This window comes from Notamacropus eugenii, chromosome 5 (assembly GCF_028372415.1).
Source record: "Notamacropus eugenii isolate mMacEug1 chromosome 5, mMacEug1.pri_v2, whole genome shotgun sequence".
NCBI classification, from domain to species: Eukaryota; Metazoa; Chordata; class Mammalia; order Diprotodontia; family Macropodidae; genus Notamacropus; species Notamacropus eugenii.
Window position 1 is genome coordinate 292,105,467 of NC_092876.1, and position 25,194 is coordinate 292,130,660.

The following is a 25,194-nucleotide window of genomic DNA, read 5'->3' on the forward strand; positions in this document are numbered from 1 at the left end:
CTGAAATGTTTTAGTAAAGGAATGACTTGTAAACATCTGGAAAGAGAAGCAATGATCACTGAGTCATCATGGATTTATAGAAAATAAATCATACTAAATTAACCTCATTTCCTCTTCTGAAAGCAGTACTAGACTCATGGTCAGGGTTATTTTTTAGACATCATTTATCTAGGTTTCAAAAAAGCATTTATCAAAATTTTCACCTCATAGTCATAAGGCAAGATGAATAGAAGCAGCTATTTCAGAGTATAATTGGGTGGAATGAGAAATTCATATGACACTTTAAATGTAGTCATTAATAGATCACTGTATACTAGGAAGGAGGTCCCTAATCTATAGGGATCCATTCTTGGTTCTGTGCGGTTCACAAATTTTTATCAGTGGCTTGAGTGAAGATATAGATGGCCTGTTTATCATATTTTCAGTTGCCAAAATCCTAAGAGGCATATTGACCAAAGTTGATGACTGTGTTCATTTATCATCATCAAAGTATAATGTTGGTCGTAACAGAGCTAATGACATAATACTGGAACATCCTACCAAAGATGCCCTTCTAAATTTACAGTACTTTAATACTCTTCAGAGCATTTTCAAATCGACTTACCTATAATATCCTCTCACCCACATCTCTCTATCTTCTCAAAACATATTATGGAATTCCATTACATAAAAACCACAAATACTGTACCCATGGTATTCCTCATATCAAATAGTCTAGTAAACCTGTTCAAAAACATGGGACAGTCTATTAGTCACTCTCCCTAACTCTTTGGATTGTGTTAGTGTCCTGTTCTATTAGTGTGAATCAGAAACTATCGCATGCAAAATGCCAACTGATAGGGCATTCTTTCTTGTAAAGATTTAAATTGTATTATTAAAATTCATGAAATGAACTTGGGAATTGGGACAGTCTGTGCACTTCCCACATCAAAAAGTTTTTATGTGGATCAAATGGGACAGTATATGAATGTAGAAGTTTAATACCCTATATAAATATGGGCTACTTTTTATTAATTTTGTTGATTTTTATAAATTTAATTAACAGAAAACAGAAGTTGCCGGAGAGGTTTCAAACACTGTTATAATCGCCGTTGTATTCCAAATAGCAAGTTATGTGATGGCGAAGATGATTGTGGAGATAATTCTGATGAACTAGACTGTAAAGGTAAATATGAGTTGCAATTTGTGCAGGTTCATTATTTTTAAAATGTATATTTTTTGTTTTGCTATGGGAAGTTTGTTAAAATGTTGCCTCAAATAAATCCTCTTTTTTTCTTTGTGGGCTCCTCTTCTCTCATCTTAGATGTTGTTCCTGATTTTTTTCACATCTTGAACCACTTATTAGACATTTCCCTTTGAGAATTATGCAGTCACTTAATACTCAGTATGTCTGCTACTTCATTCATCATACCCCACTTACCCTAAACTGAGTCCTCATCACGACTTTCTATTTTTTGCTAATGGCCTCACCATCAACCTATCATCTAGGCTCAAAAACTAGGAGAGATCTTTGATTGTTCTGTATACCTATTCTATCATATCAATCATCCACCTTTATTCATTCTTCCATTGAAATATCACATAGATATTCCTTCTTTTTTGTTCTACCATTGCCATAGTCCAAACTCTTATCATTTCATCTCTATTTTAATACAGTACTTCCTTATTGGTCTCCCTGCCTCCCATCACTCCCTACTCTATCATAAAATTTCAGTCAGATCAGTCATTAAAACCTCTTTTTATCATGTCCATTTCTTACTCCAGAAATCTTAATGATTCTCAATTGTCTGCAAGATAAATTCTGAACTCTACAAGCTTGCTGGCATTTAAGGCCTTCTAATATCTGCTGGCAACATACCTTTCCAGTCTATTTGCCACAACTCTTATATACATTTTCTGATACATACCAGCCAAGCTAATCAGTCATCTTTGATTATATTGTTTCTTTTATCCAAAATATCACATTTACCTAGAGTTGTGCTGGTATATGCTTAGCAACTGGCTATCTGAAAAGAAAAAGGTATTCATGACACACTTTTAAGATTAATCCTCATTATTAAGCTTTTTTCTATCATTTTTAAACTCTTTTTTAAAGTCTTTAAAATAAACAAAATAATGAATCGATTTATAGCATTTGCCTTTTTCTGTGGTATTAATGCTCACAATGAAAATTTAAAAACTGGGCCAGTATGAGTTGACTCCAGCACACCATTGCATCTACCCTATCTTCCCTTATGTTCCTATTAAAGTTATGTGCATACTACTATACTCTGGACCAAGTCTCACTCTGTTAAATCTGTCCTAACCCTTCTACCCATAATGAAGTCTTCATCCTCTGAACTATCATATTTCATGCCATTAATTTGGCACTTAGTCCTGTAGTTGAGTAGGGATATTGACTAGATCTGTAATTTCACTAATACAGTGAATTCCCTTTTGAGGGAACTTCCTCTACTTTTGAGATCACCATTTTCTCATCAACTTTATAATCTTAGAGTTGTCTAAAACCCTTAGATCTTCTTGGGTCTAAGGCGAATTTGCTGTGCTGTCTTGGCTTTCATGAATATTGTGTCTTAACTTCTCTACTAATATATCTTGCTTCTACAACCAGATTATATATTACTCCCCATAATGAAATGAATTAACATATGTAAAGTAGGTTGAAAATCCTAAACTGCTTTATGAATTCTAGCTTTATTATCATTATTATTAGACCCTTGTCTTCTATTTTTAATCTCTCCACCAAATCTATTGACTTGTAAATTGAAGTCATTCAATAAATATTTGTTGACTTATTTAAAAGGTAATTTAATCTTCAAACATATTTATTAAAAATTTATTTATAGCACCATCTCTAAAGGTTGTGGAAGGCGTGGGGGGAAATATGGAATCATACTCTATGTCTTTCTTTTCTTTCCATCTTTCTTTTTAGTGTTAGAAAGTAAAAACAAAATTTAACCTCAAAAGTTTAAAGAAAATATTCAATATTAAGTCTGAGAAGTGTTTGCTGGATAGGGGAAGGGCGGGGGTGGGGGGGAGGGAACAGTCTCCTCCTCCTCCACCTGTCTGCCTCTTCCCTTTGGTTTTTTGGTGGTTCCAGGAAGGAATGTAAATGTTATTCTTTTGTCTCCAAGATAAATTCTGATAGGTTGATTCCCTCTGTGTGTGCATGCTTGCATGTATATAGCAATTTGGTCTAGTGGGTAATTATTCTAAATTCATTCAGTCTCAGTTTCCTCATTTGTAAAATGATCTGAATGGGCTATTCTCTTCTAGTTCTATAAATACATGATGAACATATATGGGTCTCAAGTACTTTTTTTTAACTAGTTAAGAAAGCCATATCTTCTTATCAACTACTAATGAAGCAGCATTGGTGTCCTTAATTTCAGGTCCCTGATTTGATGCACTTAGGGAAATGCTCTATTTTATGTGCCATATGCTTGATACTCTATAAACAGATGTAGTATCTTATTGAGAGCATATCATTTAAGATTGAAAATATGATATGGTAGAGCTATTTAGGGAATAATTGTAGGACACACCTATAAGGTTTCATTAATAATAGGCTTATTTCATAAGCAAGTGAAAAAGAACCCAAGGAGACAGCATAGTTTAGAAAATAACCCAAAATGCTAGGGATAGCAAAGGGGGAGCAAGTAACTATTATTACTCTGTGGACAAAAAAGGGAAGCAAAAGCAAAAAAACACAAAACCCTCTGGAAAAAGGGCTGGCAAATATATTTCTTTAAATGTAGCTAGAGAAATGGAAATTAAGGACTAAGAAAATTATGAAAATAAAAGATATTAAGAAATAGATAAAATATAGGAAAAAACATTATCAACAGGAATATAAAACAATTATTAAGTTACTTATAAAGAGTCCTTGGGGGGAAAATGTTTAGTTAGAAAAATGGTTTATAAAAAAATCCATTAGTTTGGTTGAGATTATAAACTGTAATGCCTACCATATGGCAAGAATGCAACAATATTTACTGATTGACAGACTGAAGTGGTATTATTTCTAAAAGGATTAAAAATAGACTCAAGAACTCCTTTGACTTTTCCTAATACCAATAAGCAGAGTTTATTAAAATAATAGTAATTCAAATTAAATGATATTTTTTACTTAGATCCAGTGTACCTAATTGATATTTCTGATACAGTTGCTACAACAGATGTGAATAGGAGGGAAGAACAACGAGTATATTCACATTGTATCTTTTTATTCATCAGTCATGGTGTAATAATAATATGTATCCCTATAATATTAATTATATTAATAACAATAATAATCATCTGGTGGTTGAAGTGAAGTTCCATGTTTTGATTGCAGGTGTCAGCATAGGGTAATATTGACTGGGCATAGACCTCTGTTGTATATAATTAAAGCATTCTTGTAGGAATTAAAACAAATTTGTATTCATTTCTGGTAACTAATAGCTTTAATCAAGCCTTAAAAATCTCACTCAAAATCAACAAATATTTCGGTTTGCCAATGTAAGAGGAATCATTATGATATCTTCTTATTTTAATGTTCAGTCTCACATCGCTCATTTCCGCCATTTGCTTCCAGAAAAATTGTATCAGTGCATCTTGCTAAGATCATGGTGGATAAGACTTTGATTTAGTCTGATAATCTGACTAGACCACAGGGCATGGACTCAATGGTGTTATTGTGAAACAGCATGGGACAAGAACTAGAGGAAACGGGAGAATAGTCTCTGGAGTCTAGCCTCTCCATAACCCTATTCCTTAGTCATCTCTCCTCTGAAATGGAGCATGTAGCCTCCTCACCCCCAACACACACACACACACACACACACACACACACACACACACACACACATACATACACAGTGATTGATAGATATGGTAGTAATATATAGGATTTTATAGCATTTATAGCTTTTACCTGTCATTTTATTAGAATATGGAATTCCCAGGTAAGGAAACTCTCACTACCAGTGATGAGTGTCTCCTTCTCTGTGACTTTGTACAAAATAAGTCTTAAGCACTAACTTCAGTTAAAGTTTGAAAAGATTTTGTGGGAATTTGCTTAAATGAAGCCACTTCTTTATCCACAAGATCAAATGATTGCTGGTTTTCTGGTTCTCATTAATATTATTTTTTAATTAGTCCATTAGGACAGAGAGTCAGAATTAAGGGTGCAAAGGGATGTTAGCTTTATTTTCTGTCATTTGTCTTTTATAAAAAAACTAATGAATATTTTGTTCATCTGCCTTTGTAGATTGTTTTTCCATGACTAAAATTGTTGAGCATTAGCAGTCATACTATCTTGGGGATATCCAAGGAATTCCTCAGAGGTTTTGTCATACTTTATTTCTCTATTATTTATGTGAGTACACAAGTGACTAAAAATACAAAGGCTATATATCCATCCTGATCCTCTTTTTGTGAAGAGTTTAAATTGTTCCCCCTAGAAAGTTTTTTTCCCCCTTTTTTGGTCCTCAGGTGCCTATAGGCGGACTCAAGGCTTAAACAGTTTTTAAGACTGCTGTAGGAGAAGCTCAAGCTGTTTCCTTAAGTTCATAACAAAACTTTTAAGATTTCAAAAAGAACAGCTGATTTAAAGGATATGTGTGGTTTTGTCATACTTATTTTTGGTGGAGACATTTCAGTCTAGATAGCAAAATGAAGTAAAAGAAATTTAGTTTGAAAGTAAAAGTAGAGATATATCATAGAAAATTATATATATACATATATATTCACATATATATTTCCATTGTCAGTCTTGCCTAGTCACAGGCTAGCTAGGCATAAAGACGTTGAAAAGAGAAATTGATATGATTTATTTCCAAGAAATATGTATAGGGATAGCAAGAAAAAAAAGATACAATTGTTATCTTATTTCATCAAATCAAAATTGACTTGGAGATAATTCACTGAGGACTAGGAAGGAATGAGGAAAATATTTGTTAAGGCAATTTTAATCCTCTTTTGCTACTTTGAGTAACCAGTTACACTCATTCCCTTTCTTGATATTGATATATATTCTTATTCGTGTTTTCTTAGGACAATATATAGACTTTCTACAACAGAATATTGGGAACAAATTCCATAGTTATTTTTATTTGACTTACTATTACCTGAATAGTATTTTCTGTTCTCCACTTTCAGTGCCTTATCACTTGAGGAGAATTGATCACTAAGTTTCCATATTCACTTGATAAATGAAAGATTCCATATTCTTTCTCTCCCAAAAATAACCATAATGAAGAAATTGATTTCACTATTACACTGATCAAAACAATGCTAGGATGGCATACTTGCTTAGAAAAATATAACAATATAGGAAGTCCCTTACTCTCAGAGCTTATGTTTAGTACTTGCTGGTACTACAGATTCCTTTTCTGCACTCATCTTCTTTTTGATAACTGTCACCTTGATTCCTCCCACTGCCTACTGTTACCTTCACTTTTCCCCAACTGTTATCTATACCTCACACCTCACCCCAGGGATGAGTCTTGGATTCTTTAGTGGATAGACTAATAATAGATAAATAAATAAATAGACAAACAAACAAACAAATAAATGGATGAATGAATGAATAAAAGGAGAAGGTGGAGAAAATTGGGAAAATAATGATCATGTTTCTATTCTTTCCCAGTTTCCTCAATCATGGCATACATACCACTTTTTGATTCCCTTATTCTTTGGAGCCCAGCCTCTGTAGTCCCTTCTAACTCTAAGTTTCTATGATTCCTATACTTTAGCTAATGTTTCTGAGCCACATTATTATATACTCAAACCTCGTCAGACTCATTCTTTTCCATCAACACCGCTACTAGTGTCTTGTTTCTGAGAAAGTTCTTATTTTCAATCCTGATGCTTTGTCCCAGATTAGAACTATGAACATGTTTTCTCATGGAAATATCATTATATATGGTGGTTAGTTGATGAATGGTATTCATATTATATTTCAAGTGCATTATGGTTTAAATAAACTCTTCTAAGTTGACTTGGGGCCTAGGAACTAATTTAATGCTGTTTCTATGGGTAAATGCATTTTCCAAACAACTGACTTATTAATGAGCATTTGGAGCTCAGCCTATTCATAAATTGGACACTGCTTGCAAATAACATTCCAAAGAAATATAAAGGTTTTTTTTGTTAATATTATCTATAGTTTAGATTTTCTATTGACTGCTCCTTTCCAAAAGAAAAAAAATCTATTTGAGCATTACTTTCCTTAAAATCAATAGAGATAATGTGCATTAATTAATTAATATTAATTAGGCCTTCAGTTTTATTATGGGAGATTAATATTAAAGATAAGAGCGGTTACATTTTACCTTGCTTTCTCAGAAATAAAAATAGTTTCAGAGACATACTCCTTTTTCACTTTTCAAACAATGCATTTGTCTCTATTGGCAATGACAATTGTTTTGTATATTAAGATGATATTTTTAATGTGGTAAAAGTAAGATAATTACAATTGCAAATTACATATAAAACATTTATTCTAATCATCTTTTAAACACAAATAAAGATGCAGTTTGAAGGTATAATAAAAGCAGTGCATTATAAAGTACAAGCAAATGGCATACACACCCTTGAGTAAAATTTGCATATTTAAGATAACATTTTAAAGCATTTGCAACTGATACAGCTTCTATGGAAGCAGCTTCTATTTATAATTAAGCTTTTTAAAATATCAACAGTAGTCCAAGCATTATTATTGAAAAAGCCTTTCACGTTGCATATTAGCTCACAATCAACATGTGAAAATTTGAATTTGGAACAGAGATCTCACTGAGGTTAATTTAACTTATGTAGCACTCCACGCACCTGTTCACAACATATTGCTAGAAACAATTACGCAGTAATAGATGTGTAAGCTATCCACACTGGAATATTTGGTTAAGAACTACCTCTATATTTTGTACCACTGTGAGCTGCATCATAACATAGAGAACCTGGCTTTCCCGTCAGTTTAGCAAGAATGTAGGCTAGCATAAATGTTCACCACACAGGCCAGGACAGGCCAGATATAAATACTTTGGTGCTGTACATGGTCACATGGTCCCTACCAAGCTCAAAAGTAGGAGGGAACATGGCATAGTATGCTTGCTCTATGGTACCATTTTTAAAGAGTTATTGAAAAGCTTCTCTTCTAATACCTAGGCTTGGAATGCCAAGAAGGTTGCAGACATTAGCGCTATGACCAGTGGGAAAACTAATACATTCCAGAGTCTTTGATAACACCTCTCAGTAGATGTAGGTTGAATTAAATTAAACTGAACTGAACACTAGAGCCAGGGTGGGTGGAGAATAAGGCACCAAAACACAATCAAGTACAATGTATGCATTTGAGTTCTTCTATCGAATTAGTTTCATTAAGATTATTTATTAAGAAATAACAATATGTCTTTTGGCCTCCTTTGTACATGTAGGTATACTTTTTTTTCTTTGTAGCTTCAACCTGTGCTGCTATTGAGTTTCGCTGTGCAGATGGGACTTGCATTCCCAAATCAGCACGATGCAACCAGAACACCGATTGTGCAGATGCTTCAGATGAGAAAAACTGCAGTAAGACATAGAGATTCCTTACATTTTTTTTCATGCTCGAGTATCCTTAGCATTGTACTGAACCTTGTCCAAATTCGTACTAAAATCCCATCCAGAACTAATATATAATTAACCCCTGTGGTGTAGGATAATTGCATATTTACTTCTGTAAGTGAAGTTACCCATTCTTTAACCTTGTATCGGTGGCCTCAACAGAAGGCACATAATCCCTGCAAATGGAATGTTTTACTTTTTTTTCTTTTGACTTCCTTCTAGGTAACACAGACTGCACACATTTCTATAAACTAGGAGTAAAAACCACAGGATTCATCCAGTGTAATTCCACTTCACTGTGTATACTGCCAGCGTGGATATGTGATGGCTCTAATGACTGTGGAGACTACTCAGACGAATTAAAGTGCCCAGGTAATTGTGGAAAGGAAAACAACCTGTACTTGGAAGATTGAGAGAGCAGCTGTGCAGAAGCCATTCACTCGTTTTAAGTCTGTGTATTCAAAGTGGAAATGCAAATTAAGAAGTAATGAAAAGTAGCCATCTCATTTTGCTTTTGTGTTCTGTCTTGATCAGTGGGTTATGTAAGTGATCACTAATGAAAATTCAAATTATTCTCAAGAAGATTACCCTGTCTTTAGATCATTTTTCTTCAACATTTGAAGTTCATCATTAGTCTTTTAGAATTGGCAATTGATACATGAAAATGGTTAATATATGTGACTTGGCTCAGAATTTCCTATGGAACAAAGGCCTTCAGTTTTATTATGGGAGGTTTTTTTTGTTTGTTCATATTTTTGTTCGACTTATTTTAGTTCATATGTTCACACTTAGACAACCTAGCAGAAAACCTATACTTAGTACTACATTGTATAATGATACTCCCACCTTGCAAAGGTGCAGTAAAATATCACTTAAGAAAATTTTACTTTACTTTGTTGCATTTCTGATTTATAGATTTTTTTTGAGATGACTAAGGAAACGTGTCAAGAGATTTAAGTCTTGCTCCTAAGTTCTTGAAAAACTGGAAACTAAACAAAAACCTCTCTTCTCATAGTTTAGTGCTCTGTCTAAAGGAATAATAGTAGCAGTAACAATAAACATTTTTTTAAGGTCCTTTAAGATTTTACAAAGCATTGTTTTGAGTGCTGTTGTTATGTGTAATGAATGTTTTGCCAATTTTCTGTCATCAAAAATTATTCAGTCTTTCTTCCCTAAGTCTTTCCTTGTGGGAGAGATGCATTAAGATTACAGTATTCCAAGTGAGGAGTAACAAGGTTCTGGATGGTAAATATACATGGAGATACATGCAAGGTTAATGAGAAGGTTGGGATGGACAGGGAGATTTAGTAAAGTGTTGAATATGAGAAACGAGGGAGAAGGAAGAATTAAAGATAACTGAAATTTTAAATATGGGAGATTGGTAAATTTTTGATACCCAAAATAATAATGAAGTCAGAAGAATTATATCATGGAAGAAAGGTTATAAACTTGGGTTAGGACATTGATTTATGGTATCAAAGGAATATATATATATATATATATGTAGACATATCCTATACACATTTGGAGATCTAGAGCTCACAACAGAGGTCAAAGACAGAATAGCAATTTGCTTTTCCTGTAAATTTAATTTTATTAATTTTTCCAGTTATCAAGCACTTATTTTCTCTCTCTTCCACTCATATTAGTTGGTTTGTTGGTGTTTTATCTTAGGGTATCCCGAAGAGGTTGAAGAAGCAGCACGCTAAAGGAAGAGGACATCCAATATGTAGTCTGTATGTCTCTAAAGCCAATAGATAAAAGGATATTCAGTAGGAGTAGCAGAAAAGCAAATTAGGATTGGGGGAAAAAAAGTTATTGGATTTGGCAGTTAGGTCACTGGAGAACTTTTGGAAAGTAATCAGTTCATGAGTAGTGGCAAAGCACCTACTATGTGCTACTTCAGGCACTGAATTTCATTAGAATAGTGGAGACAAAAAACACACCAAAAAGGGTTTAGGTAGAATGGAGGAAGTGTATGGTTGAGAACATGGAACCTAATTTTTCAAACATTTGGCCACTAAAGGGAAAATGGTGGAATATTAGCTGAAGAAAAGTAGAAGGATCAAGTCAAAGAGAAAGGAGAGAGCAAATAATACTGAAAACATTTTAGAAGTGGAAGAGGAGAGTCCTATGTATAATAAGGTAGTTTCATCAGATGGTTCTAGTGAAGTAGGAAAATTTCATCAGTTATAAGCAAGTGGTATGTAAATGTGATTGGAGAATTGTTAGAGGAATAATTTTGAAGTAGTTGCAGTGAGGGGCAGCTAAGTAGTGCAGTGGAATAAGGAGGATCTGAGTTCAAATCCAGCCTCAGATATTTTCCTGCTCTGTGACCCTAGGCAAGTCACTTAACTGCAACAGGAAGAGAAAGAGAGTGAGAGTGAGAAAGAGAGAGAGAGAGAGAGAGAGAGAGAGAAGTGAAAATGAGGTAATGAAGCAGGAAAGAAAAAGACAGAATGGTTCCTGCTCAAGGTATAGCCCAATGCCCTGAGGTAATGAAGTACAGGCCAAGATCACTTGCCAGTGACTAATGTAAGATTATGAACTGATTGTTCAGGGTCAAGAAAAAGAGACCAAATTAAAGAGTATGTTAGAACAAAACTGAGGAGCAAATGGACAGATCTGGGACTCTGTTGAAAGGTCCAATGAAAAGGAAACTTTGAATTTCTAATAGAATTCATAGCATTTGGATTCCAGAGGATGGTTTTATGCCTGAGAACAGGGTATAAAGATTTAGTTCAGCTTATGATGCTCAGCATCTCATCTGTACACAACCATGGGTCTTAAAGGAAATTACTATAGTGTATTTGTGTTTGTGTGTGTGTGTTGTGTTTGTGTCTTTATTTTTTATAATCATAACCATATTGACATGAACATATTAATTTAAGTATATATTATTCTGTCCAAAAGAACCAGTAAAAGCTTTTCAAATTGTATATGGTGCGATGGAGGGAGGGGGGACTGTGGGTTTTTTTATTTTATTTTATTTTACTTAGTTTTTAAGACAGTAAAAGCATTAACTTTTGCATAACTGAAGTATTGATTCCTTTAAATAATGAAAAAGTAGAAAATTCAGCCATATTAAAATAGGGAAAAGAGATCTTTTTTCCCCCTTTTCTATATATTCCATTGCTGACTGGGAAAATGTCAGCTAATTGACAACTTGCCAGTCAGTGCTAGGAGCAGTGCTATGTCTATGTCAAACTGGGTTTGGGGCCACGAGTGATGGCAGGTAAAAGGAGAAAATCAATTCTTTGTAAACTGGGTTGATGAATTTAAAAAATACATAGTAGTTAAGTATAATACAAATATTTCTGCAATATTCTAAAAATTCAGGGTGTTGGGGGAATAAACAGTTTTCAGTAGTAGAAAGATTCACTCCTAAACTATCCATTAGTACTTAAAAACATATTTTTCTTGTCATATACAAGTGCATACATGAAGTAAGTCAACTCTTTCAATCTGTGACCCTAGATAGAAACCATAATTTGATTTTCTTTTGCTTCACTTGCTTTTGATTACTCTAACACAGCTTTTCCCATTCCCCAACCCCCAACCCTGAACACATAAGATAAATAGTAATACTTATTTATTTATCCTCTGATATTGAGAAAACAGTTGGTTTTAAATTATTTAATTAGATATTGCATTCTGTATTTTATCACAGTTCAAAGCAAACCCAAATGTGAAGAAAATTATTTTGGGTGTCCAAGTGGAAGATGCATTTTGAACACCTGGATATGTGATGGACAAAAAGACTGTGAAGATGGAGTTGATGAATTGCACTGTGGTGAGAACTTTTGCCCCCTCTTAAGGCACAATTTTTTTGTATCAGGATTGTTGTTATTACTGAGTAGGTGATTATTTGTAGAAAAAAATACACATTCATAACTAGTTTTTTTCTCCAGGTTAAATAAAAACATAGACTTTATGAAATCTAGGGAAATAAGTGAAGCATTTTCTACTAGTAGGAAAAAATGTATTCAATATCTTTGAATTTTTTAGCAGAAATAAAGTAGGCTCTGGTATAGAAAGTAGTAGAAAATGATTAAAAATGAATTTTTTTTATGAAATGTCAAACTCGCTTAAAAGTAAATGTCATCATGAAATGTGAAGGTATAGTCTGTTTGATTAAGATGCTATATATCTTTATATTAGAGCCAAGTTCCCAAGAAGACTAAGAGAGAACTTTAAAAATAGATTATGTGGATTCATAATTCCTGAAAGAGAGCCATTAAATTGTTATATCTTTTTATTTATTTGTGTGTCTGTGATTAAGTTTTAGCCTTATTCATTTTCAGGCACATTTTTTAATAGTGCAGATGTACAGTGGAGACGGTTTAGGATAATGTGTTAGGTCTTCACAAGGGTTTAGCCATTCATTATTTCATTTATCAAGATCAATATTTCAGCACTCGAAGGATTTGCAATTTTGTTGGTGTGGCTACTTGCACCACTCATGCAGATCACAACTGTGCTATACCTTAGTAAATGTTTTTTGAGAGTATATATGGCTTGAAAATTAAATATATTATGTCCATCCTGGTGACAGGTCCCTTTGATTTTAGGTAAAGCTGTTCCGCCAATAACAGAAATTAAATCCGTAATTGTTGTTGTAGTTGTTCAGTCATTTTCAGTCACGTCTGACTCTTTGAGACTCCATTTGAGGTTTTCTTGGCAAAGATACTGGAGTGTTTTGCCATTTCCTTCTTCAATTATTTGATGCACATTAAAAGCTTTTTTTGTTAAGTAGGACCTTCCAGAACTTGTGCTTTTTCAAGCAAAGGTCACATTCCTTAATATTAACTCCTATTGTGGAGGTTTAAGTTGTTGAAACTTCAAGGTTGCATAACTGAGCAGGTTACCCTTGGGTTTTAGGTTGAAAGGGAGAATGGAAGGTCATTAAAAGAGTAAAAGGGATTAAGTAGGGTACAATGAAAGAACTTGGCCCTTGGGACTCAGATAAGAAAAACTGCATCCCTGCACTTCTTTTGAGAATTAACCTTCAAAGACTACATTCTAGAGTATTCTAGAAGGGAAAAAGGATAATAAAAAAGGCTGAATTTTTAAAAAATCTGTAAAAGGTTTTACAAGTTAATGTCACTGAAACTGAGAGAATGAGAAGACAGAGAATTTTGAAAGTCCTTTAATCTGAACCAGGAAAGAGAAAGTAAAACAAAGGGAAGAGATAATTATAGTAAAAATAAACTCAAGGAATTTGGGATTTAATAGGGTAGTGAAAGGTGGGAAAGTCAGAGGAAATGGCATGCAATACCAGAGAGCTGAGATAAGGAGTATCTGAAAACATACCTTTAACAATACTTTATTGCAACTAACAATGGAAGGAGAATAGCATTGCTAGCAATAGAAGGCAGTTTGTGTGGCGGGATAGTTTATAGGACTGATGTCAGAAATAAACAGGAAAAATGCATTATTCTTAATGTCTCAATAAACAATTTAAAAAAACATAGTTAACTATGTTTGTAGCAATTGGCATAGCATCAAAGTTCTAAAAGGAAAAGCTAGGGAAACTCCCCAAATATATTGATAGAAACAAATTAATGAAGGAAGAAAATGCGCATTATTTTAAGCACTATGTGCCAGGCAATTTGCTAAACACTGTAAATGTTATCTCATTTCATGCTCATAACATCTCTGTGAGGCAGGTGTAGTACAATCCTCATATTGTAACTGAGGAATTGAAGAAGACAGAAGTTGAGTGGCTTTGCTAAGATCACACAGCTAGTAAGTGTCTGACTCTGGATTTAACTTCAAGTATTTCTGACTTTAGGCCCCAACGCTCTATCCATTGTACCACCTAGAATGCCTCAGCAAATAAAATAGTAGAAGACTGTAGTACTCTTTCCTCAGAGCTGGATAAATGCAATAGAAATGTGAAGTTATGCATTAATTTTTGAGAATGGAAGAAATAGCTGAAACTTTAAAATGAATTTTTTTCATATTGTGTTATTTAAATTTTTTTATAGAAAAATGGTAAAAAGAAAGATTTAGACTTTAAAATAAGATTATTTGCTAATGAAATTTCATTTTATAAATTTATTCTCCTGTTTCGTCTTTTTTGTATATGCCTGTTTGACGACACTCTTCAACCCTTAATTTTTTCTCTATCAACATAATTTGTCTTTTCACTGCACTTTCCCTTTCTTATTTTCTTCGGTCTTGTACCTAAATATCAACTTTGTTCTTCCTCCAGTTATATTACCCCATGGGTTCATGTGAGATCAGTCTTCCCTTCATATTAATATCTTTACTATCACTATTTGTTATTTAAGGCATTTGTTTTAGTTTTATTTAGTTTACTTTATAAATTTTATGAATTTATAAATTGTATTTAGCTACATTTTAAAAATATAAAAATATATTAACTTGAAAAATATAAAATGTAATTTATTAATGGGTCTATTATAAGGTGAAAATATTAGCTAGATATGTTATTAGCCATAACTTTTTAAGTTTTATGCAGGCCATTCCTATCACTAACATTTTCCACATCTTAGAATACAACTTATCATTTATGAACAATGAAATAAAAATAAGAGATGTTATAAGTTAGAAACATATATGATTAGGAATGTTTCAGCTGCTGTTCCTTTAATTCCCCAATATTTGGTGAAAGAGCAAGTGATCATTGACAGGCTCAGAATTAGTAGAATAAGCTTAAAAAAAGAACTCAGGGAACAATTTAAAATAGTTACAAATAAGGAATGATTGTAGAAGTTTTCACATGTATAGAACTCTAATTCAGAAAAAAGAAACACTTGTACTTTACCTATCCAAAATTAAATACACAAAAAGTTATCAAGGAATGATTGATGTCTTCCAGATTCCTCCTGCTCTTGGAACCAGTTTCCTTGCTCTTCACAAAAATGTATCTCTAAACAATGGATTTGTGATGGGGAAGATGACTGTGGAGATGGATTAGATGAAAGTGATTCCATCTGTGGTAAGCTATAATGTCACTATTGTTTAATTATTTTGAGGGGGAGTAAAGAAATAATTTAGCATCTGACATTTAGAATTGGAGTGAATAGGATTAAAGATACATATTTCCCTCAAAAAGTGTCTTAACTATACCATTATATTAGCACAGTTTAAATAGCACATGTACCATAGCTAAAACAAATTTAAATCAAGAATTTAGAGTTGAAATAGTCCTTAGATATCATGTAGTCCAATCATATAATTTTACAAAGCAGTAACTGTGGCCTAAAAAAAGGTGGTTTTGCCCATCATCAAGGAGTTCTTAAGTAGCAGATTTAAACCCAAGAGTTGTGACTGAGTCATTTTCCCCCTACCACACAGTAAACCTGCTAAATAAATTTACCTAAATTTCTTTCTTCAGCACAGGTATTCTCTTTAGCTAAAAAAATTGCAGCCCCCTGTATGTTCTCATCCTGGTGTTTTTCATTCTCGCTATGTGACCAGCCTACATCCTTTTTTAGTTCATACATGTCCTTAGTGTGTTTTACCTGTTTCACATGTGTAATTTTTCATTGGTACCATTTTGCAATTTGTTTGCATCCTCTAGAATTCTTTCTGTTGCACCTTTGGTAACTGATGGTTTTAATTCTTCTGAAATGGCAGTGCTCCATAATTTACAGTTTTATAGAATTCCAAGAGAATATTGTATAAAAGTGAGGCTTTTGCCACAAGGAGTAGTTTGGGATAATTAAAAGCATTGCAAAATTTTTTCAATGTGTGATTTATCTTCAAAAAGAATTCCTATTCACTTGGGATTGAAAGAAACTTTATTATTTAACTACAAAGGAGTGATTTTTAGGTTACAAAAAGAAAAGTAAAATGTCAAGTTCCTAGCGTAGTGTCATAGTACAGCTTCCCAATTAGGTCGTCTGGGAATTTCTTCAGTTCTAAACTCTCTTCAGTAAGAAGCAGTCATTGGACTCTTTCATCTTCTGTCTTAGGAAGAACTTGAAAGGGGAAAAAAGATGATGAAGTACAAATGACACAGTTTCTTACCCTTCAGGTTAAGACTGCCTCCAGGGAAGTCAGGGTGCAGCATTGGTGAATAATATACACTTTGCAGATATTCTTGTTGCATCTGTGTATAGGAGCGGTAAAAGTTATTGGTTCTTGGGGTAATTTCCCACAGGATAAATTGGCCCTGTTGTAGTACCACAAGGTTCTCCAATTCTTGGATTGAATTGGGACCACTTGGAAGAAGTAGACTCAGAACCAAATGTTACCACCAGATATTACCACTGGATGTCATCTAGTCCAGTCTAACTGAAGAGGAATTTCCGAAGCTGGATCATTTGAAGAAACCATGCAGTACTTTCAGTTCTGTTGAACTACCCCTTGTTGGGGGATTGGGAAGGTGGAAGAGGGAAGTGACCTTTTTCCATCCCTTCTGGCTCTGAGAATCTGTGATTTCCTTCCCAGCCAGTTTTAGACTCAGTTCATCATCCATTCCCTGTTCACCTGCCCAAGATACAAATCCTGATTGATTCAGTGGTCTGCCTGTTCAGCTACATGTCATAGTCTGAGAACTAAGCTTTTTTATCCACTGTGCTTTTAGAGTGTGGATGTTTAGGGGGATCTTTTTCTTTTTTTTCCCCCACATGATTATAGATTTCACTAAGAAAATTATCTGGTAAACGAGATTAGTCTGTGGTCATCTAGAGTTAGGAGTGTTTGGTGACTTAGGAAATCTTTTTTTCCCCTAGATGTCACCTAGGGCATCTTCAAAAACACTGAAAAACATCTTTAAAAGATGTCTCATTGTGTCATACCTTATATAATGTTGTTATTCAGCAGATCATTGAGTAGTTATCTCTCCAGTCCCTCCTATAAGGAAGTTTTATATGATTTTGTTATACATTATATATATATATATATATATATATATATATATATATATATATATATATATATATATATATATATATATATATATATATATATGAAGGAAATCTTATCTGAGAAGAGCTTTTAAGTCTGCATTTTCTTGTAACAAATCAAATGTTTTCCTAAAATCAATAAGTACAGCAAGATCTTATATTTTCTCCTCCTCCTTAGTCAGTCATGACATAAAAAATGTATATAATCTAGAGTAAAATACCTATGGAAACCTTCCTGATACCTTCTCATATTTAGACTGAGAATACCCTTGATGTGTGCATTGACTATTCTCATCATGATTTTATAGTGATGAGAAAACACAACCAGATAGATAGATAGATAGATAGATAGATAGATAGATAGATAGATAGATAGATAGATAGATAGATAGACAGACAGATAGATAGATAGATGATAGATAGATGGATAGATAGAAAGATAGATAGATAGATAGATAGATAGATAGATAGATAGATAGATAGATAGATAGATAGATAGATAGATAGATCAGTAGCCCTAATGTCCTTTTGGTAGCTTTCTGGGTTTTTATGTCTGATTAAAACACTATATGTGGTCCTTTCCATTATATTGGGATACTTTTGAATTCTTTCCTTTACAAAATCTTAAAAATTGATCCCCATTCATCTTTATAGATATCCCACCTCAAGCACAAATTTCTTCTGAATGTACATGATAATATCCTCCTTAGGCAGCTGCAGTGTACTGAATAGAGATAGGAACTCTAATTAAGATGAACCAAGTTCAAATCCTAGCTCTGCCATTTACTTGAATGACTTTGGGTAACCCATTTAATTTTTCCAGGCCTCAGTTTCCTCATCTATAAAAATGATGTCATTGGATTACATGATGACAGAGGTCATTTCCAACTCTAGAACTATCTTGTTGTAACTCCCAACTTCCTCTTAATCAGTGTTAACAGTTATGCACATGGTACTTTGGATACAAAAGTGGAATTATACAATTTCATATTTGAATCAATGATTGTGGTAAAGGCCTCGATGCCACGGTCATCCCATTAATGGCTGAAACAAAACTATAAGTGGAGCAAATACACCAGAGGACAGGCTCAGACTATAGAAAAATCTCCATTGGCTAGGTTTTCAGGTCAAATCTAATAGAAAGAAATTTAAAAGGATAAAGGTAAAGTCTTATATTTGGACTCCAAAATAAAATTAACTTTCAAAAATGCAAATTTTTTTGCCCTTTTGAAAAGTGCAAAAGTGTGTGTGTGTGTGTGTGTATGTATATGTGTGTGGATGTGTATATGTATGGATGTGTACATGTGTTTGTATGTGTATATGTGTGTGGATAGCTGAACACACTGAAATCTCAAGTGAGTCCATAGCATGATATGGTGTGTATGAAAAGCTGATATTATGTAGGGTTGCATGGAGAGACACAGTGTCCAGAATTGGGGAAGTCATGTCTCTGTACTCTATATTAGACCATCTGTAGATTATTATGCTCATTTCTAGGTGCTACATTTTAGAAAGGACATTGATAAGATATCAAGTGAAAATGCTATAAGCTGAGGGCTTGGACTCAAGAAGATTTGGGAACATATTCCATCTCTGACTTGTTAGCTGTCTGATACTGGGCAAATCACATAACCTCTCTCAACCCCAGTTTCTTCATTTCTAACTACAGACATTTGACTTTAATAAAAGAAATACTTAAAAGGCTGCCATGTGTAAGAGAAGTCAGATTTATCCTTTTTATTTTGTCTTTTCTGTCAAATGGGTTGTATATTCCTGTGAAATCCATCAGAAGTACTTAAGTTCTGTGGGTGACTGAGAATCATAAGAAATCTCATGAAACCCTTTATGATGGTACACATTAGATAAATACTAACTGATAAGTAGAATACTAATTTACACTAATCAGTAGTAACTAATTTATAATGGAAGTACTTAATTAAGACTTAAAAATATACCCAAAGAGTATTCTATCTCAAGTAATTTTTGATAGTAAGTACTCAATTTGTTTAGTTGAATTGAATACAAGAAATTCTATATTTATAACAGTTGAGTAGAGGGCACAGCAAGAAATAAATTACAGATCCAATCAAATCATTCTGATTCTAATGATAGGAGAAAGCTATTCTCAATTTAATTAATAAATATTTTTTCTATGATTGCCTTTTTGTATATTTTGAGTAATTTCAAAATATTATTTTTTAGCAAATATTTTCATAAATAATTCATTTTTAAAGTAAAAGTTGAAAATAAGGTGGTTGTGTATTTGTCTTGGTCACAATGTATATTATTAGTAAGTAAAGGAATAGAACCTAGAGTCTTTCAAATTAGTTCCCTTTCCACATGATTTCCATGTAAACTTTTGGAGTTCTGCATCTAGATTGAATAAGGGAAAGGAAAAATTAGAATGACTACAATTATTGCTTCTCCATTCAGTCTGAGAAAAGTTCATGGGGGAATTTAAAGTATAATAAGAAGAAATTAAAGGAAAACTATGTCTCATCCCTTGTACATTGTTACAAGATTCTTAATATGATATAAATTCACTATTAATCCCAATTTGGGCAATTAGATGGCACAGCCATGGAAACATATGTATGTGTGTATATGTATATATATGTGTTTCTATACATATATGATATATATTTAATATATAGTATATATAAACTTTGTATATGTATATATACACACATAGGTGAACACACACATGCACATGCATACATGTACACATACACGTACACATACATGCATATTATTCTTGGTAGCCTAACTTCCTTCTTCCCACAGGAAATAAATTTTCAGTTAAGTTTCTCATACTTTACTGACATTTTCATTTTGAACTTCAGGGGCTGTGACCTGTGCAGCTGATATGTTCAGCTGTTTAGGTTCCCATGCTTGCGTGCCTAGGCACTGGCTTTGTGATGGTGAAAGGGATTGTCCAAATGGAAGTGATGAGCTCTCCACAGCTGGCTGTGGTAAGCACTTACTTTTGCTCAATGAAAAAGTATCCTCAGATTTTCTGTGCTCACCTTTCTTCACTGAATCATTTCTCTTCTCCTGGAACTATGGGTATTATAACAAATAATTAGATAGAATTATATCATTTTATTAATATATAATATGTAATATAGTATATTGATATACAATTGTGTAATATAACATTATATGTAATATATTACATATGCTGTGTTATATATGCACTATTATAGTCTGCAAATGTTTAAGTTGTGAGTTTTAAAATGTCTCTTCAACTATTATCAAAATTATGAATAACATGGGTTTTGGTAATGGTTTTGTATGCTAGATATAATTTTTACTTCAATAACCTTATTGATACATAATCCATCATTATGCATCTCTGTACACATTCCCTCATTTCCAGTGATTCTTATTCATGGCACCTGTAGGAAAAAAAAGTCATTTTATTTGGAAGGCTGTGCTATCTTTGTGCCTTCTTAAGCCTAAAGGAGAAAAATAAGATGGAGTTTTACTTTTCCTGTTTTAGATACTCCGTAATCTGTCTTATCTGATCAGAATATTGGTAAACACATGATATTCCTAGAGATAATGTAGTCATTTGTCATCAAAAAGTGTTGTAAATGATATGTCACAAGGATCATTAAGCCATCATTTTTTGGAGAAGGTGTGTGCCTTGTATACATGTGTGTGTGTGTATGAGTGTGTGCATGTTTGCATGAATGTGTATAGAGAGAGAAAGGAGGAGAAGCACAACTGGAGAGTATGTATACTATTATGATGATACTGTTCTAGGGTCATTTATTCTCATCTTGAAATTGATCCATGTAACTTGAATATGCGATCAATACTTACCAGAATTAGACAATGTGTTATATTTCAGGATCTCAGTAACCTTGGAGAATTTTCAGGTGACAGTTGCAATAATTATAATGTTAAAATATCCCTTCCATGATCCACCAATATTAAAAAAAAAAAAATAATCTTTGAATGGTTTGAATGCTGGCAGGACTAACCAGCTTAGCAAAAACAATTGTACAGAGAATATAGTTCCTTATAAAGGATTAAAGTGATTTAAATCAATTCTCATTCTTATATCCTGTCTTTATGAACCCAGAATATTATACTTGAGACCTTCATTATCTTTCGGAGGAGATGTGTGCTTTGTATACATGTGTGCATGCATGTTTGTGTGCATGTGTACAGAGAGAGAAAGGAGAGGAAACAATCTGAGATCTTATATATGTATACTACTGTGAAGATATTGGTCTAGTAGCATTTATTCTTATCTTGAGACTGATCCATGTGGCTTTAAAGGTTAATGAGGCCACTGAGGGCTGCATATTAACTGATCGTGCATGTACTTAGGGAGGCATATGGTGCCCAAAAGAATTCCTTTGTAGCGAATTGTACACTTTGGGAGGCAAATTAACTCTTTTGAGCCACTGGGGTCCCATTTAGTAAACTCTACAGTGATATATTAAATGATATTCCAGAGACTTGAAAGAGTTAATGCCAAATAAGACACTGGTGTTTGAAATTTAAAAAAAAAAAAAAGACAGCCTATGAGTTAGAAGTGGAGTAATTAACTTGAGTTTCACAAGCCTGCATTAAGTTCAGAGGTTTTAGGCAGGAAAAGAATTAATCTTCACTTTCCTCAGAGGCCCTCATTTGTAATGGGCTTTGCAGTACCAATCACACACTAGTCTAGACAAAAATTTCATACTTGACATAGAGCTTACATAAATAGTAACCTCCTTTACTGGTGTTATTTCTATCCCTCCACCCCACCAGGGTTTTAGCTTATTTAATATTTTGTCAATTGAAGCAAATTCCCCCAAATAATTGTGATTTAAAAGACTGCACTTGAAATGTGGAATTTAGAGAAAGAAGCTTTTATTTTATTCAGAAGGTAAATAATGAGATATTTGTTTTTCTGATTTTGATCTGATTTTTTTTTTGCAGCTCCCAATAATACTTGTGATGAAAATGCTTTCATGTGTCATAATAAAGTATGTGTTCCCAAGCAATTTGTTTGTGACCATGATGATGACTGTGGAGATGGATCTGATGAGTCACTGGAATGTGGCAAGTATAAATAACTGCACTTCCAAGCTAGGAAGCTCTCCAAACAAGTAGTGACTGTCTTGTCAAAGATGTGATGAGACAGGATTAAAAAAGAAAACAAAACACTGAGAGTCCAAAGTGGAAAAAAAAATCATGTCATCTTATTATAGCAATGTATAAGCAAATTCTAGGAGAAGAACAAATTCTTAGAGGAAACTCTACCTCAATTGTCTTTGTTCTTTCTTATGAAAGGCAAATGTTTGGGTGATTTGCATCACTAAATTATGTTTTGTGCATGTATGCTGGTATGCATGTGTGTGCATGCATGTCTCTGTATGTGCATGTTCTTGCAGGGCCAAAACAATCTTGGCTAAGGGAAGAGGAAAGGTCTACTTTGACTCTTCAAGAAACTGACAATATGAACCACACCAGCTAAACCTCAATTTTCATTTAGCTTATCTATATAATTTCCACCAAAATCTTATCCTTATGCTTCATAGCATGGAGATAACCATGAAAATTCTTGATGACTATCAAAACATAAACTGAGGCTGTTCCTAGCAAGCTGGATAGTTTGAGAATGAACTTAGCAAAGGATTCTGTGCCTATACTGGAGGACTAGGCTAGCTAACTCTGGAAGCACTCATTACCAGAAGGATGACTACCAGGCACCAATTTACTTTGGCTCTAGCAAGTTTTAAAGGATATCCACTGAGGCAAAGAGGGGTTGCAGTGTCTTGGTAGAGGAAATGCAACCCAAATCCTAAGCAAGAAATTATGCCTAATCCCACTAAGTTCAATAATCAGTTTGAATGTATGCCACACATATATCCATTTATATGCATATATGTATATATATATACTATATATCTACATATTAAAATACACATTATACACATGCATATATATGTAAAATCATTTAAATGATTTTACATAGCTTTGTCCTATATTAAATTCATTCTCAAATGTCTTTGTAAAAAATATTCAAACTAAAATCTGGTGTCCCACTGATATTAAAGCATAAATTGCCAATTGTACGTGTAGGAAAATAGAAACATGAATGCATAATTTAAAATGTGTTGAATGTGAATATGTTAACATGAGCCTAAAGAGCTTCTTCTCCTTGTAGAGTGATGCCTTATGGGACTTCCTCCAAAAAGAATAGGATAAGGATAGTTTAATGTTTAGATCATCTTATGATTCCTTTTTCAGTTCTCTTTCCAGAACAGAACTTTGTTAAATATTATGAGCTTTATTAAAGCAAGATTTTGACTTGATATGCCAAGTTTCTGGATAAAGAAAAGATGAAGCCTTGAAAAGCTCCCCAAAGAGATGTCAGCAGTCAATGGTCATCTGAAAGATTTCCTAATAAGACTGATACTTATTCCTGCAAAATTAAAAAAAAAAATCCAATTTGTATCTTCATATCTTTGATCAAGACCAATTTAAAGAATGTGTGTGTGCATGTATACATAAACATACATTCTTGCAGGTGCACACTAATGAATCCATGTTGTATGTGATTACTTGACTCTGACTCTAAAATAAAATCTCTAAATTGCTGGCTGTTGGTAAAAGATTTCTTCCTTGTTCATACTAATGGATCTATAAACCTAGATGTGATTTCCTTAATGTTTTTGCTGTGATTAGCAATGGTGTTGCTCTAATTTGAATACTACTTAGAGGTAAAAAAAGTCATTATAGCTTGTGAGCCTGATCATTTTAACTGCTTATCAATACATGCATTTGCAGTGTTTGTAACACATTCATTGCACTATGCCAAAAAGAGATTAATCTTGGAAACCTGTATAATGTCATCCGCTTTGAATTTCTCCACACCAATGAAGGGTTGTGTTTATTCAGATAATAGAAAACTAGGTATTGCTCAACTGATTGGGTTACATCCCTGGCTCCTTATCACCTGTTCAACATATTACAGGAAATAAATTTTTTTCAGGCTTACCAGCTGAGTTTTGGCAGAATCTTTCACAACCATTTTCCCTGCTTGAAGAATACAGTCTCCCAACCCAGAAGGAATAAGGAACTAGCTCGCATAATACACACACAGTTAATGCACACAGTTAATCAAGTGTTGACTGTAAAGAATGGTTATATTTATAATGAATACATGTTCTATGGAGCATTAAAAATTGTTATTGCTTTGTCTCTAGGATATCGTCAATGTAGTCCTGAGGAATTCAGTTGTGCTGATGGGAGATGTCTTTTAAATTCTCAGTGGCAGTGTGATGGAGACTTTGATTGCCCTGACCATTCTGATGAAGCACCATTAAACGCAAAGTGCAAAAGTGCAGGTTCAGATTTATACCATATACATATGTTATTTTTAGCATTTTCTTTTTTTGTAAAAGAAATAGGTTGATAATTTGCATGAAATGTCATTTAAAAAAATTTAGTTCTGAATTCTTTCTCCTTCCTATCCCTCCCCACCCATTGAGAATGCAAACAATGTGATAACAATTGTACATATGAAATCATCAAATATATCTCCATATTAGCCATGTTGTAAAAAAAAAAAAAGCAAGAAAAATAAAGTGAAAAAATTATGCTTCATTCTGTCCTCAGACTCTATTAGTTCTCTCTCTGAAATTAGATAGCATTTTTTATTATAAGTCCTTTAAAATATACCACATGTGATTTTGGAAAGTTTTGTTTTTACACAGTAAAT

At 33.4% G+C, this 25,194-nt stretch overlaps 1 protein-coding gene across 3 annotated transcripts in view; it reads left to right on the top strand.

Moving 5' to 3' along the window:
* LRP1B (LDL receptor related protein 1B) overlaps positions 1–25,194 on the top strand; it is a 2,222,640-nt gene that overhangs the window by 1,826,398 nt on the left and 371,048 nt on the right. For all 3 annotated transcript variants that reach the window (XM_072613193.1, XM_072613191.1, XM_072613192.1), the window contains 8 exons: positions 1,046–1,165; positions 8,440–8,553; positions 8,809–8,958; positions 12,257–12,379; positions 15,434–15,553; positions 20,312–20,440; positions 22,407–22,529; positions 24,680–24,820. In XM_072613193.1, coding sequence (XP_072469294.1) covers positions 1,046–1,165; positions 8,440–8,553; positions 8,809–8,958; positions 12,257–12,379; positions 15,434–15,553; positions 20,312–20,440; positions 22,407–22,529; positions 24,680–24,820 — 1,020 coding nt within the window. The remainder of the gene's footprint in view (positions 1–1,045; positions 1,166–8,439; positions 8,554–8,808; positions 8,959–12,256; positions 12,380–15,433; positions 15,554–20,311; positions 20,441–22,406; positions 22,530–24,679; positions 24,821–25,194) is intronic.